The sequence below is a fragment of the Grampus griseus genome (assembly GCF_964374135.1).
Source record: "Grampus griseus genome assembly, chromosome: 12".
NCBI classification, from domain to species: domain Eukaryota; kingdom Metazoa; phylum Chordata; class Mammalia; order Artiodactyla; family Delphinidae; genus Grampus; species Grampus griseus.
Window position 1 is genome coordinate 545344 of NC_139006.1, and position 16058 is coordinate 561401.

General features: G+C 62.6%; 1 protein-coding gene across 1 annotated transcript in view; it reads right to left on the bottom strand.

Moving 5' to 3' along the window:
* Nucleotides 1-16058, bottom strand: part of FBRSL1 (fibrosin like 1) — an 85348-nt gene that overhangs the window by 49414 nt on the left and 19876 nt on the right. Inside the window, exons 3-4 of the mRNA XM_082667140.1 lie at nucleotides 4039-4143; nucleotides 1835-1870 (exon numbers count right to left, since the gene is read on the bottom strand). Coding sequence (XP_082523266.1) covers nucleotides 1835-1870; nucleotides 4039-4143 — 141 coding nt within the window. The remainder of the gene's footprint in view (nucleotides 1-1834; nucleotides 1871-4038; nucleotides 4144-16058) is intronic.

Genomic DNA, 16058 nt, shown 5'->3' on the forward strand with positions numbered 1-16058 from the left:
TGGCACCCTCAGGTGTGTCTGAGGCCTCCACAGTGAAATCTGGGTCTAGAGGCAGGACTGCAGCCGCCCTGAGCTCAGCCCAGCTGGCCTCCAAACCCCAGCCCCCTGGCTCCTGGCAGAGCCGCCTGCCTGCCCCCAGCCCCGAGCCGCTGCCTGCTGGGCAAGGGTCCTCCGGGCCCATTTCCATTCCTCCAGCTGCAGGGGCAGCCCCACCTGCGACCACGCCAACTGGGCAAGAGTGCCACCAGGGCCGGGTTGACCACGCATGCCCTGCAGTGCTGGCCGGCACACGTCAGGGACCTGCGGACACATCTGCTCACGCCAGGGCCTGGTGCGCACACGCAGGCTGCCGCAGACATGGCTCAGGAACCCCACGGCTGAGCAGCAGGCTGGGCCCCTGCCCGCCACCATCTGTCACTCCTGTGCAGCGGCGGTACGGAGCTAAGCTGCAAGCAGCTGGCATGTTAATTACAGGTTCTTCTCCAGGAAACATTCAAAGCAGCGTTCTGGGGAGAAACCACGAATGACACATGGTGATTTGGAAGCAGAAGGGCCGCCCAGCAGCTCTGGCAAGGAGACTTGGGGCAGGGAGACCCCAGCTGCCCCGGGCATCTCAGAGCCAGCGGGAGGCTCCACACAAGGCGTCCCTGGGCCCAGCCTCTCGGGACTCCTGGACCCTCGGGCCGATGCAGGCCGGTGGGTGTTCTGGCTCCCATTACCGTGCCAGCTCGCCCCCATGCCGACCTGCGCCACACTGCCCACCATCTCCCACAGCCCTGGTCCTGGCCCAGCTCCTGGCTGGAATGTCACTGCCAACACAGTCAGCTCCAGGGGATGCTGGTGTGTCAGGTCCGCCCAGGCCCACGGGAGGAAGGGACAGCACGGGCCACCAACCATGACTGTGACCACAGATGAGAGCACCAAGGCTGCCCAAGGAGGGCAGAGGCCTCCCCAGGGAGACACCCCTTGGTGGTACCCGGGACCACCACCCAGAAGTGTCCAGCCCCCCCAGGTCAAAGGCTCGCAGACGCTATGGCCTGGCCCGGGCTTAGAGGCAGAAGGCAGAGCTGCCTGGGCCAGCGGACCCTGGGGGTCGGGGAGCTGGGGGAGAGGACGGCCAGGGATCCATGGCTGTCCCTGCCACCCGGGGAATTAATGGGTTAATTACACACCCTATAAAAAGCCCCCGTGATTTAGAGAGGCTGCCTGTCAAACCCTGGAACTCTGGAACTCGCAGTAAATCAGGGGCTGCGGGGATGAGGCGGGCGGAGCCCAGGCCCCTGCCCTCCAACGAGCCAAAACGGCTGTAAATCCGCCGAAATGGCTTTTACGGAGCTCTGGGTTTATGGTGTCATTAACAGTCCTCCTGATACTTAAGAGGAAATGAAATGAAGTCGTGAGGAGGGGGCTGGGGGACAGGGACGGGACCCCCCTTGGCTGGAGTATCAGGCGGCAGCAGGCCGTCCCCCTCCTGCCCTTGGGCCCCAGACGACAGCCAAGGGGCTGGGGCCTCATGCCCCGGTCCAGACTCTCCGGCCCGGCCGAGTATGGTCCGGGAGATGGTGTCAGGGCGCTGGGGGGCAGCTGCTCCACGGGTGGGACCCCTGACACCAAGCGCTGCCCCACAGGACCCAGAGGCAGAGTGTCCGGCCCACCCACACTCCTCGCAGGCCAGGACCCCAGGCGGGATGCTCCCTTGCCGCCTCTGCCCACTCTGGCCCCACCCCCAACCTGCACCAACCCCCTCCAGCCTGGGGGCAGCGCCTGGCACAGTCGGGACTCCTGAGGGCCGGGGTGCGGGGAGCAGACAGCAGAAGCAGGGCGGGAGACTTACGGAGTAACCTCTGCCTGAGACCGCCTGCGCCGAGCTCTGCAGGGAAGGAAGAAGGACAGTCAGGAACCGGGGGCAGCCCCTGATGGCCACCCTCTCCTCCGAGGACCTGAGCGGGCAGAGACCGGCAGCCCCCTCCGGGGTCTTTGCTGGAACTCTGGCCTGGGGCCACGCCGAGCACCATGGAGCCCAGATCAGCCTGGGGCCTGGCTTGAAGACCCACACCAGGAGCCTTCCACCCTCAGACCTGGAGATGTGGTCCAGCCCAGCGGGGTCTCCCCACGTGCCTCGGGGATGGGCTCAGCCCTTGGCCAGATCTCAGCCCCTCCCAGAGGACCAACCCCACCTTTCCACACGGGGTTCTGGGCCAGGGGTCGACCCCCTCTCTGTGCTCAGGTCGACCTTTCCCTCACCACCCACGAGCCTCCCAGGTCACAGGGTCCAGCGGGAAGCCTTCCTGGGGGAGGAGCTGGGGCCTCAGATGTCAAGATGTGGGGGTTAGCTGTGGCCTGGAGGCTGGCAGCCACCCCAGAGGTCCTGTGAGGGCGACCCCAGCGATGCTTGATGGCGCTCCCTCTGGTTCAAAAGGGCATTTCGGATCTGACGGGAGAGACCAGTCAAGTGCATTTCACCAGCTCCCCAGGGCTGGCGGTGGTCACCAGGGCTGAGCCCTGAGGTCCAGGAGGACAGGACATGGTGACCGGGCAGGTGTGTGTGCGGGGGACATTGGCGCAGTCAGCGAGGGTGGGCTTGTCTGAGGTTTGTGGGACCCACAGACCAGGGTCCAGCCCGCACTGAGGTCCAGATGCCAAGATTCTTCTGGGAGGGGTGACCACTGCAGCCTGGACCGCTCTGCTCTGCTCAGCTGAGGCCAGGCCACCCCTCCCCTCCCCAGGCAGACCCTGGCGGCCCGGGCCAGCCCCTGGGGTCTGCCAGGCCGAGCTCACCGCAGTGGGGGTCCCTCACCACCAGGGCTGGCCCAGTCCCAGACCCTGCGGATGGGGGTGGGGAGGGTGCCACAATTGCCCCCAAGCTTGCGCCCTCACGCCGCCGGCGCTGTGCTCAGAATCGGTCTCCGTTCATTTACCCCGGCTGGCAATTAGAGGAGTTCGAACTAGGGCAGCCCCCGCGGCCCCAGACAATTACCAGCCTATTTTCCCATCTTGTGGCAACAAGATCGGAGCCCGGCAATTAGGCCCTCCTCCCGGCCTCCCGTGCCCGCCCTCCCCCAGCCCCCATTTAAATGATAATGAGAGACGGCTCGTTCCATTTAGCCCTGCAGAAAACCCAGCTCTGCTCTGCCGCCACTTCTGCAGCTGGGGGTCAAGAAGACAAAGGCCGCTTCCCGGAGCAGCGCCTCCTCCTGGGGCCCCTTCTGCCTGAGTCCTCCCTCCCCCTGGGGCCCCTCTGTCCCCACCCCTAGCCCTTACATCACCTGCCCATCCCCTTCTCCATGGTCCAGGGAGACCTGGGGGCCCTGGAGGGCTACCCAGCACCCCCACTGTGGTGGGCCAAATCCCAGCGGGAGCTCCTGTGTGTTGCCTGCCCGGGTCATCTGCACACTGGGCCCCAAGAACACCCACCCCGGGACCTGAGCTCAGGGAGCCGTCTTTTAGGCAGGACACCGAAGGGTGTCCCCAGACCCGGGCCAGCTTGTGCCTCGGCGGCGCACCCTCCCCTCCGCGTGGCCCCCAGTGGCTGCCTCAGCAGAGAGCTGGTCTGCTGGACACCCACGCCACTGCCAGCCCGAGCTGACAGGCTGGTCCGCCTGGGCAGGTGGGAGTGCTTCCAGCTTGTTCCCTGCAGTTCCAGACCGACTCACCGGGCCAGGGACACTCCCCCTGCCCTTCTTAATAAACACATCTGTGGGAGTCATTCCCCATCCACATCCCTGCCGGCTGCCAGCCTGGCACCAACCCCGAGCCTGCCCACAGCGGGATGCAGGACCTGCACCCCAGCACGGTCGCCTCCGTGGGCCCCTGCCAGTGCCTCATGGTTGCTCCTCATTTAAATCCCTCCTAACGGGGAAGCCCTAATTAGTGAAAAATCATGTTTTAATGAAGGCAGATGCTAACTGTGAGCACAAAACCCTCAGCTGAGACTCTGGGCCCCTAAGCAAACGGCTTGCAGCGTCTGAAGGTTGGGGGCTGGTCTGGCAGTCGCCCCAGGGACCCAGAAATGCTCCGGTGAGCGGCTGGGCTACTCACGTCACTGAGCTGGTCCCGAGAACTGCTCCTCCGGGAGCTGGTGGCTTCTCGGACGCTGTCGCCGTCACTGTTGTGGTCGCCCCCTCTGGACACTGTGACCTTCATCTGGGGAACGGGAGAGACGGGCTCAGCAAACACCCTGCAGGGTGGGGCCGGGGCACAGCCAGGCTCGGCCTCCTCCCCGCTCCGCGACCCGGTCCCTCTGGGCTGAAGCCTGGGGCGGGGGCGCCAGGGGTACAGCCAAACATTTACAACCCACTACCGCCCATTCCTACCCAGAGTGGGAAAGAGATGCCTCAGAGAGCAAAGGGCGGGCACTCAGCAGCATAAACTGCTACCAGCTCTGTCTGTCCTTTCCTCCCGCTGGCCCAGTGGACGGCTGTAAAGAGTCCCGGATGGCGAGCGGGCCAATGGGCTGCCCTGCCCTTTTCCACTCCACCAGGGCCGGTCATGGGGCGTCAAGACAGGCCGGCGGCAATTCACCCCCGCTCCCGGCATGCACGTCACTCCCGGGCCTCTTCAGTCCTCACCACAACCCAAGGTGGGCAGTCAGGGCTGCAAGGTCTGCACAGCCACTCCCCGCTCTGTGTCCTAGGGCCATTACTCAACCTCTCTGTGCCTCAGTTCTGTCATCTGCAGAACGAAGCAAGCAGTACTCACTAGGACAGGTGCTGCCATGTCATATAACTGCCAGAATTTCCGTAGACCTGGCGGGCCCTCAGCTCTTTGCTCCTCACACAAAAGCCCTATTAGATGCTCTGTGCCCACTTTACAGACGAGGAAACCAAGGCCTAGAGAGGTTAAGTGACAGTGTGGAAAGTGGACCCAGAATCCTGCTTGCATCTTTCTTTTTACTCGGAAGTAGTTTCAAACCTCACAAAACTGTGGGGCAGGGATGCACATCACAGCCCCAGACCTCCACCCTCCCTGGCCCAGGAAGTCACCACCCCTGAACCAGGCCAGCCTCCACCCATGTCTTGCCAGCTCCTGGTGCCCTCCTGGCAGGACCCACTGAGCTCGGCCATCCCACCACCTCCCGGTCTCTCCAGCCTCCCTGTGTTGGAACATTCCCACAGCTTCGTCTGGACACACACCGACAGCCCAAACCTTCGTCTGCGTGTCTGACGTCTCCTAGCAGCACACCGAGGCCGTGGTTTTCGGCCTGCACGCTGCCTAGCGCCCGATGACCCCTGCTCCAGGGGCGGCCCCTGTCCCTGTGGGGCAGCTTGGGGGCCGTGCAGGGCGTGCGAACGTCCTGCCCTCCTATCCACCCCCAGGCCTCCCAGCCCAGTGCACAAGCTCGCGGAGCTCAGGAGTGCTCAGAACCTGCACCACGATGGGGTCAGGCAGGCCCAGTCCTCCACACCCAGCCGTTTTGTCATAAGCATCCTTCAGCCCCGGAGACCCCAGGCAGGGCGGAAGGTCAGGACGGGTCAGCAGGGTGCACCAGCTATGCTCTGGAATATTCTCGAGTCCCCAGGAAACCCCTTATGGCCTGCGCCCTTCTTCCTGCAGAGCCCAGGGTGGGCTCAGCCAGAAGCTTCTCTCGAGGCAGCCCCTCAGAGCCCCTGCTCCCCAGGGCCGACCGAAGCCCTGAGATGGGGCACAACTCCCCAAAGCCACAGGCCCCTACGTTGTGCGGCCAGCAGAGTGTAATGACAAACACAGAACCAGTGACCACCCACAGCCCGGGCCCTGGGTGCAAGGACCCAGGGGAGGGCAGCCCCTCTTGGGGAGCTGGAACAGCCACAGCCGGGGGAGCCCACGCCTCAACACCACCCTCGCTCCCCACGGCAGGCCCAGGGTGGGGTTCCAGTCCTCGCCCAGGCAGGAGCACCCCCGCCTCACTAGCTCCATCGTGCCCAGCCAAGCGGTGAACGCGCAGCCCCTGGGCCAGCGCTGCCTCTTCTGACTGTGCTTGAGCTTGTCTCCTCATCTGTGAAATGGGGGTGCCGACAGAGCTGCACAGGCACTATGGGGGTAAGAGGCTCTGCTTGTGAGCCGGAACCCTTCTCCAGCACCGAGAAGCCACCAGGTGTCCCTGCTGCCCCCAGTGGGCTCTAACTGCCCCGCAGGGATGGGCCTTTCTTGCCTGTGGACCCCGTGACAGGTCTCACCAAAAGGAGGGAATATGGGAGCCTGGGGGACCTTCCTCACTGCCTTGCTGGTGGGGAACCTCTGCAAGAAAACAAACGCCCTAGTCCAGTGGTTTTCAAAGTGGGGTCCCTGGACCTGCAGCGGCGGGACCCAGGAGCTCGTTAGTGCAAGTGCGCACTTTCAGGCCCCACCGCAGACCCGCTGCGCCATCAGGCCTCGGGGGGATTCTGCTGCGGCTCCAGTTGGGACTCACAGCTCTGATCATTAGTAATCACCCCCATGAGCCCCACATTCACTGCTGGGGGACAGTATTTTGGGTTGGGCTCGGAGCAGGGTCCCTGCCCAAGAAGAAGAAGGCTGGACCCAGGGACACTGCAAGGACGGGAAAGGCCTGGCACAGGGCCGCTGTGCACAGTTGTGCAGGTTGCTCACTGCACAAGGACACCCAACGAAGCGGGAGGGGAAGCAGAGGCTGAAGAACAACCCCCACACCGCTGAAATGTGAGGAGGGAGGAGGCCACATTCCACATCCTACATTCACACAAGTGGTCTCCTCTCTAAGCTGGGCCTCAGAGAGGATGCCTTATCCTGACTCCTCGGTGGTGCCCTGCAGAGGGGGGCAGGCTGGGGTCTGTCATCCTTCCTCAGGCAGTTGGTTTTAGCTCTGAAAGCCCCATTTCCCAGAAAATCCTGTAAGACTGAGTCCTGTGCCCTGGGAACCACCCCAACCGTGGACTGGGACGGCTGGTCACCTTCTCTTCCTAGGCTAGGACCCCGAACAGCCCAAGCTCGGGTCTGGCTGTCCTGTAGCCCTGTCTGCTTCCTAGCGGCTCAGAAATGCTGCTAGCCAGCTACGCCAGAAGGCCAGGGATGCCATGCCTCCATTTCTAGCTGGAGCTGGAGAGATAACATCAGATTCCCTGGGCACTGATTGTCCTGGGAGGGCAGCTGGGAGGCCCTGTGCCTGTGCCCACCCCTGGGCCTTGTGGTCTATCCATCTGCCCATCCATCCATCCTTTATTCATCCATCCTCCCTTCCACCTATCCACCCATCTAGCTACCCACTCATCCATCCATCCATCCATTCACCCTTCTACCTATCCACCCATCTACTCACCCACGCATCCATCCATCCATCTATCCACCCATCTACCTGTCCACTCATTCATCCATCTGCCCACCCATCCATCCACCATCCATTCACCTATCTATCCATCTATCCATTCACCCACCCGTCGTCCACCCATCCATCCATCCACCCACCCAAGGCTTACCAAGTGCCTATGAGCTGGCTCTGTTCTGGGCAATGAACACAAACAGACACAAGCCCCGCCCCCCTGAAGCCCACAAAGAGGCCAGCACACGGTAGGCAATGGCCACAGGTGCTTTGAAAGGACTACGGCAAAGAAGAGCAAAGAAGGGTCGCCAGGGAGGGCCTCACTGAGAAGGTGACACTCTGAAAGGTGAGGAGGTGGGTCACGAGGCTATCGGGAAGGGTAGGGGACGGCACTGCTGGGAGCAACGAGGCTTTCCTCGAGGTGTGCAAAATTCCTGAACACACAACAATCGGCTCGTGCAAGGTGGCACACCACCAGAACGTGTCCTCAGGCTGGCGGGGCCAGCACTCCCCTTTAGACGGGTGGATATGTGGAAGCAGGGCATTGCTCTCCAGCTGGCAGGGTCAGGTCACAGCCCTCAGAAGGGTGGGGAGAGGACACCACCCTCAGACTGAGGCACCCCAGGAGCACCTGGGGTCCTGGGCTTTCCGGCCAGCAGGGCTCCCCTGGGGAGACCCGCCCTGGGGTCTGTGGCACATCCCAGGAGGAAGCGTCTGTCTCCCGGGCCGGCCGCCAAGCGCACTTGGCCACAGGGAGGCAGCATGTGGTTCCACTTGGTGATCAGACCCCCAGAGTGTGGGGAGTGGGCGGCCAGTCCAGGGGGTGCGGCTGAGAAGGGGCTCAAGAGGTGGGACCCAGCGGTGTCCCCAGGCTGCCCCTCAAGCTGCACACCAGGTGGCTTCCCCCCTGGTGGGGGGAGGAAACGCCCTGGGCCTGGGATGCCCTGGGGCTGGCTGGGGGCACCCGGCACCCCTCTCTCCAGCAGTGAGCAGGCTCACGAGGACTCCAGACCCTTCACAGACCAGCGCCCACCAGAGCACACAGATACGAGGGCGACTGAGAGCCCCTGGACGGCCCCGCGTGAACCCACCCCGGCCTCTCCTGCCCACATCCCGACCATCGCCCACCTGCTCCTGACACCTGCCCGGCGCCCCGCACGCACACCACCCTGCCAAGACCCTCGGCTGAAGCAGGGCGCACACAGGGCCCCTGCGACCCATGGAGCCCTGCCGCGCAGACGGAGCAGAGGCGCCCTCCCTCCGCACACCCGACTGCCGTGCGCACGCAGATGCACGCGCCACCTCTGGCGACAGTGGGGTGGCGGCCCTGGAGCTGTGCAGTGCACAACCCGGACAGCCACACGCGACAGCCCCTGCAGGAGCTCACGCCCCACCAGACGGTTCTGCCCGCAGACGAGCGCCAGCCCGTGGAGCTCGCAGGAGTGCACACGAGCACACACACATTCTCAGGGGCTCTGGGCTCTGCCCCATGCCTCTCCCCCCTGCCCCCCAGGGGTGGGAGGTGCCCTCTGACCCACGGCTGGTCTGCACTGGCCTCCAGGATAAGGAGAGACCCACTTGGCCTCCACACCTGCGGGCCTGGGAGGGGAAGGGGTGGAGGATGGCCTAGTGCAGACCCTGGGGAACCCTGAGAAGGGGGCTGCGGCTGAGGCCACCCAGTCTCCTTCAAACCAGTCGGGGGACAGGCTCTGGGGGGGTGGGGCAAGGGTCAGGCACATCCCAGCGAGAAGGGAGTCAGGAACAGTGCCGCCATGGCCAACTCCACTACACCCCTGCAGAAACAGGCTCACGACAGCCCAGGCACCCCATCCCGTGTCCACTCAGCGAACACGCACAAACACGCACGTGCACACTCCCGGCCTCTCCGTGCCGGGGCCACATGGCAACCCAGGCCTGCAGCGGAGGCCCCTCCTCCTTCACTCCCCACTCCTCCCAGCACCCCGATTTCCTCTCAGGGACCAACCCCTGTGCAAACTAAGCGCTCCTGGGCCCCCCAGGTGACTCCCCTGGGCACCTCAAGGACGTCTGGGCAGCCATAGGTCAAGCCCATGGCCCTGACTGGCCCCCGCGGGCTGGACTGGGAGGCCGAGCTGCGCTCATCCGTGAGAACCCATCTGCCTTCTCGCCCCTACTCGCGGCCCCTGCTCGTTCCAGCCGATCCCCAGTGTCCAGTGCGCTCTGTGGGCTCCGAAGCCTTCCATGATCCCTCGGAGCAGGTGCCCGGCACAGCTAAGTGGGGGGTGACAGCCTGTCCGGTCCACCTGAAGCCTGGACTGCAGCCGGGTCCAAGGCCCAGGCTGTGCCGGGGATGCAGCCCCCCTCCCCATGGTGCCCCGCCCCCAGCCCCTCTGTCACCCCCGCTACATCAGTGCCCCAGGGCTGTAAACCCCAAGTTCTGCCCAGGAAGCCCCTTGCCGCCCAGACTACTTGCTCTGTACCCCGTTCCCTGTCGCTCAGGGGGCCACCTGACCCCACTGAACCTGCACCCCCTCCGGCCTGGCACGTGACAGCAGTGAGGACATCACATACTTTACTCTGTTCAGCCCCCGCCCCCGCCCTCCGAGCTCCACGTCTGTGCTCTACCTCCCACTCTGGGAAGCCTGGGCTTTGGGCAGGGCCATAGGGCAAGGCTGGCCCGGGGAGGGGCCCTTCTCACAGACCGTGCAAACACACCCACGAGGGGGCTGGTGGGCGAGTCCGACGCTGGGGTGGGCGAGGAAGGTCAGGGCCCCCGCCCCACCCGACAAGGCGGCCTGCACGGCCTCTCCTCCGCATGCGCACAGCACCCCCGCCCCCAGCTCCGCGTGGAGGACGGTCACCCCAAGTGCAGCATTGCAGGCTGGCGTCCGCGACTGACAGCAGCGCCTGCTGGTGAAGTGTGGTATTGCAGCCGCCGGGTGACCCGGGGAAGCGGGAGGGAGGGGGCCGGTTCTCCGGGCTGCGAAGGGGTGGAGGCTCCAGAACCGTGGAGTCAGCCCTAAGGAGCCCCGGCTCTGGGCGTGGGCCCTGCTTCTCCCAGGATCCTTCCCGACGCTCCCTCTACTCCTGCGTCACCAGGTGTCCCTCTGAGAGCGAAGCAGGGTCGCTGGACCGCGAGTGCCCAATAGGCAGGGGCTGTCCTAAGTCCCCACTACCTGGCATGGGGCCCGGCACAGTGGGGAGGGTCCCACGGCCAGCACAGGGTCAGCGAGCGAGCTGCTGCCCTCGGAGGCTGGCCACCCCTCCCGCTGCTCCACGTCCTTCCCCAGGACTCGGCTGGGTGGACAGATGGACAGATGGGTGACTGATGGATGGATGGACAGATGGGGGATGGAGACGTGCAACAGACTGTGTACGGGATGCTGGCTGAGTTGAGGCTACACCCCGAGGAGCCAGCAGGCTCTGGGAGCTCTGTGTAAGCAAGTGCATGTGAGTGTCCGCGACGCCCTGAGTGTGGTCCCTCTTGCTGGGGGACAGGGGTGGTGTGCCGTGTCCTGCCCCCAGTCGTGCCAGTGGACTCTGGGTGTGTGTGCCACCAGAGCAGGGTCCTCTGGGCTCCATCTCACCTCCACTCAGCCTGCTCCACTGCTGGCCCCATCTGTCTGCTAAGTCAGGCTGCAAGCACCTCCCCGCAGCCGCCCAGCCCTCCTCCAGTGTGAATTTTGAAAAACATAACTCAGCTCACGTCACTGCGCAGCATAAAACCCCCAAGTGGCCCCTCTGTGGGCAAGTGGCATTCACACTTGCCCAGGCCCTGCGCCACCCCCATCCCAGGGTACTGGCCAGCTGGCTCTGTCACTCGGGCCTCAGCTCGGGTCACCTCCTGGGTGAGGCCACCCCGATCCCCTGGTCTAAAGCAGCCCCCTTCCGTTTCCAGGCAGGCCTGTTGTCACCCCCAAATCTCCCCACTCCTGTCATGCCTGTCTGGAACTCCAACGGGTGTCGTAGTCACCGAGGCATTCCCGGGCCCAGACAGGGACTGACAACAGAGCCCAAAGAAGTACGCGACGAACGGGCTGTGACAGCACGGCGGGCCGGGGGCGTGGGGTGGGTGCCGGCCGCGCCCAGGCGTCCACTCCCTTCCGCCCTCCTCTCAACAGCGCCCCTCAGCAAGTCCCCCATGCTCCATCCGCGTGAGGGTCCTGTCTGCGGTGGGGGCCCATGTTGCAGGCCCTGGGCACAGGCGCCAAAGCCGCGGAAAGGCCAAGCACTCTGCCCTTAGGCCCTGCCAGGCCGCCGGATTCCCCCTGCAGGATGGGGCCAGGTGAGCCTGCCAAGGAGGCCAAAGCTGAGCCTCGCCCGGCCAGGCCTCACCCAGGAGGCAGGAGGAACCCTTCTACAGGGAATAACGATAAAGCAGCAACCACGGTAAGCGCAGCAAACGAGCGGGTCTAGCACGGACCGTGCACGCCAACTCAGCTTTTCATCTCAGCAACCTGAGGCACATGCAGTATTGACAGCCCCACTTTACACACGAGGAAACAGGCCATCTGAAAGGAGGAGCCCTGCCTGGGGCCACTGCAGAGCCCGGGCGCCTAACCCTGGAACTGCACCTCCGCGTGTGTGGTCCCAGCCAGGCTGGCGCAGAGCCCACGATGACGATGACGGCATGATGGGGGGGGAGGGGGAGAGGATGAAGAACGACCCAGGAAAGCCCCCCGCGGCTGCCCGTCCCCACAAGCTGCAGCCCGGGCCTCAGAACAGGTGGAGGTGGGAGAAACCACGCACATTAAAGGAGCCAGGCACTTACAGCAGCTAGCCAGGACCCAGAATGGTTCTGACTTTAAATTGACTCACCGAAAACCCTTAGGGAGGGGTGTCATTACCCCACTGTACAGATGAGAAAACTGAGGCACCAAGGGGTAGTCACCTGCCCAAGGCCACACCGCTAGTAGGTGTCAGAGCTTATTCCCCACCACAATGCTCATCTGCCAGAGGCCAGGTGTGAATCTTCTGGAAGGACTCTACCTGGCCCAGTCTGGAAACTGTCTTGTAAGTGATCAGAAACACCCCTAAACAAACTGGCAAACAAATGTGGGCCCGGCCGACAGGTGTGATGGTGAGGAGGACGGACGGGCCAACGTGGGGTGCGCCCAGGACTCTGCAACTCTCTGTCTCACTCTCGGCGTTTACCGAGGCTTCAGGGGCCCAGCCCTCTGCCAGCCTCGGGGTTACCAGGCCTGGTGGAGGGGTGCAGATGAGAAACGGGTCATCACCACACCGCAGAAGGGTGAGCTGAAAGAGAGGGGCACGGGGGACTTCCCTGGTGGTCCAGCGGTTAAGAATCCGCCTTCCAATGCGGGGGACGCAGCCTGGGTCCCCATTCGGGGAACTAAGACACCACATGCCGCGGGGCAACTAAGCCCGCGCGCTGCAACTAGAGAAGCCCACGTGCTGCAACGAAGGCCCAGCACAGTCAAAATAAAAATTAAAAAAAAAAAAAAAAAAAAAGCGGGGGTGAGGGGCACGGGCACAGGGGAGGGAGGGCGTATGCGGAGGGGTGGGCGGCGCGGGAGCTGAGCCACAGGGTGAGTGAACTGGGAGGCAGGCTGAGCGGGGGGGAGCAGGGGGAGCTCAGGCCATATCCAGGAGCCAGGACTTCCCGAGGGTGGAGGGGACCTTCCAGAACGCTTTCAGCAAGGGAAGGGCATGCTCAAATGAGCTCCTGAGAGGAACCTCGCTGCCCGCAGACAGGCAGGGAGACGGGGGCCGGCCAGCTGCTGCTGTTGTCTTCCACGGAAAGGTCAGGGTCAAGGGCAGAGACTCTGGAGCCGAGCCACCTGGTTTGAATTCTGGCTCAGCCACTTTTCCTGCTTGTCTTGGGCAAGTTACAGAGATGCTTCCTCGTGTTGTTATTGCTGTTGCTGCTTGTTTTTTGCTTCAGTGCCCTCGTCTGAAAATGGCACTAGCAACACGCTGCCTCACAGGCGTGGTCGCTGAACAGTCCCTGGGCCGACTGTGAGGTCAGCTTCTCTTTGCTGGTGAGATGGTGGTGGGCTGGCCGTGACGGGTCGGCACGGCACCCGGTGACAAAGTCAGTTTCTTTAACAGGTGCAGGACTATTCAGATCACCTATTTCATCTTATGTCGGTTTTGGCAAGTTGTATTTTTCAAAACATTTGTTCATTTCACCTAGGTTGTTCAATTACTGGAATAAAATCGTTTCTGCGCCATCCCTTCCATGTCTGTAGCACCTGCAGTGCTACTACCTTTTCCGTTCCTAACACTGGTAATCTGCGTTCTTTTTTGCTTGATCAGTCTTAACTAGGGAGTTCTCAATTTTGCTGATGTTCTCCAAGAAACAAGTTTTGGCTTTATTTACTCTATCGTTTGCTTCCTAGTTCACTAATTACGCTCATTTGCATTCGCCTCTTTCTTCTTTAGGATTCCTTCCTCTTCTCTTTCTAGCTTCTTCAGGTCACTGATCTTGAACCCGTCTTCTTTTGTAACACGAGCACTGAAGCTGGAGGTCTCACCCCGAACACTGCTTTAGCTGCACCCCACACATTCTATATGGTGAATTTTTGTTTCCATTTGAATTTTCTATTGAAACCCTGCTCATAAGGACAGGTAGGAGGCAGAAGCAAAGGACTGGCCTGGGTAGGGGAGTGAGCAGTGGAAGGTGGCTCCCCGTTTCTGGCCCAATCACTGGGGCAGACGCAAGGCTCCCCACTGAAGTGCGGGGAAGCTTTAGAAGAGCTGTGTTCTGGCTTGTTCTCACTCAGTGCGGGGCTGTGGCATCTGAGTGGAGGGTCTTGGCCCTGGATACACAGGCCTGGTGCTCAAGGGGAGGTTCTAGGCTGACACGCGCCCGGCTTTGCGGTCCAGTGGTGAGGGGTCAAACCAAGGCTGGCTGAGCGAGAGAATGAGGAAACCAACAAGAGGAGCAAGTGTGGGGAGAAAGTGAACTTGGGAAGCTCACCTCCCCACCCTGCCGGTTCTGAGACACACTGGACCAGTCTGAGGCCAGTCTCTACTGGGAAGGGCTGCATAAGGGCAGAGTAAGATACACGCTGCCTTTCCAAGACTGGGTACAAAAATACTGGAATATCCCATTGATGGTTTTCATAGTGACTGCATGCTGAAACGATACTGCTTAGAATACAGCCGTCCCTCGGTGCCCGTGGGGGACTGGTTCCAGGAGCCCCCTGCAGATACCAAAATCCACGGTTGCCCAGGTCCCTCATATGAAATGATGTAGCCCAGTCAGCCCCCTGCGTCCGCGGATACACAGAGCCGACGGGACATGGATCTCAAATATATTAGGATTAATTCTGTCTCTTCTCTTCATACTTGTAATGTGGCTCCTATTACAGTCCTATCAAAGAGTGTGCTGTTCCAAGCGTCACCTGCAGGGTCAGGACCTGCCTTTGACAAGGCCCCTGGGACCCCCCCAGGGGTTTGGGCGGTGCACCCCTCAGTCTCAACCTCCCCAGTCCCACCCCTGGGATAGGTTTCTTGCCAAGCCCCCCAGGCAAGGGCAGGTGGCTGGACATGGACACCATCTTCCTTAGACACCACCACCCCCGCTCTGACAAGTTGCTAGGGGTGTCTTGCGGTCAATGCAGCCCCTGGCTGGGGGGAGGCGGGCCAGCCAGACGTCTGTGCACACCAGACACACGCTTGCCTCTCCTAACATACTGGGGGACTGAGTCACATTCCGTGTCTGCAGGGACAGAGGCTTCACGGGGCGCAGGTGATCTGCTTCAGTCGGGACGCATCCTCAGTGTCGGCGCCTTAGGTGCTGACGACGTCCTCGTGCGGGGAGCGGCCGGTCCAGGGGCCTGTCCTCCCCAGAGTGTCTCCCACGTGATGGAGTAGATCTTGTTGGGAGTGACCAGGCGTTCACGTGTGGAGCACCTCTGTGCTCAGAAGAGGTGCGTGCACACGCACATGGGGAAGGCCTGCGCACGGCAGCAGACAAGCAATCCTCCCCAGGAAACTGCCAGCCGGGACCGGGCGTCCCAGGTGGACGCTGGAAGTGGCGTGTGGTCCTCTTTGAGGGCCAGGGACTCATCAGGGGTCGCCCACGCTCACCTCCCGGGGCTGCCCTGCCACCCACTGGCTGGATCCCAAGGGGTCTCCTTAGTAAGCACCTGCACAGTACGCTCCATCTCTGGCCGCTTTTGGACGGACCACCTGGTCACCCCTCCCTCTTCAACCTGGCAGCAAATCACAACCACCACTGCCCTTGCCCATCACAGGTTTAACAGGGACCAGGCCCCAAGTCAGGGGCTCCTGCCCAGAAGGTGCCTGTCCCCTCCCCACGGCCCAGTCTGCAGAAGGGGAGGTGGGCTGCAGGGCCGGAGGAGAGGTCCCAGTAGAGCACTGTGCCCAGGCTCTGGTCTCCGTCCGAGGGCTCCCTGGGGCAGCATGGGGCCTCCCCCAAAGCCCCACGACACCCCCAAAGACTCACTCCAGCCCCACCCACCAGGCTGGGCTGCCCTACTCTCCCTATGACGGGGTGGGCCACACCCCACACCCCTGGCCTCGGGGCCAGGTCAGTTGCCAGGGCCCCAACCTCTGCCACCAGGCCACGCAGAGCCCACACAGCTGTGTCCTTTGGCCAACAAGGTGAGTCATCAAATTAGAATTAGCCACCAAAGTTTCAAAACTCACTGAATCCACAGAAAAACCCAGGTTTCCAGTTGTTCGCGGAAACAAAGATCTGGCCACACTGGACCTATATTTTCTCATGGCAACACGGGTCCCCCGGGACACGACACACGCAGCCCAGTCCCCTCCGTGGCCAGCGGGTGCCTCGCCAAAGTGCACGTCCCTCAAGGTCCCAGCACTTTGAACCTGA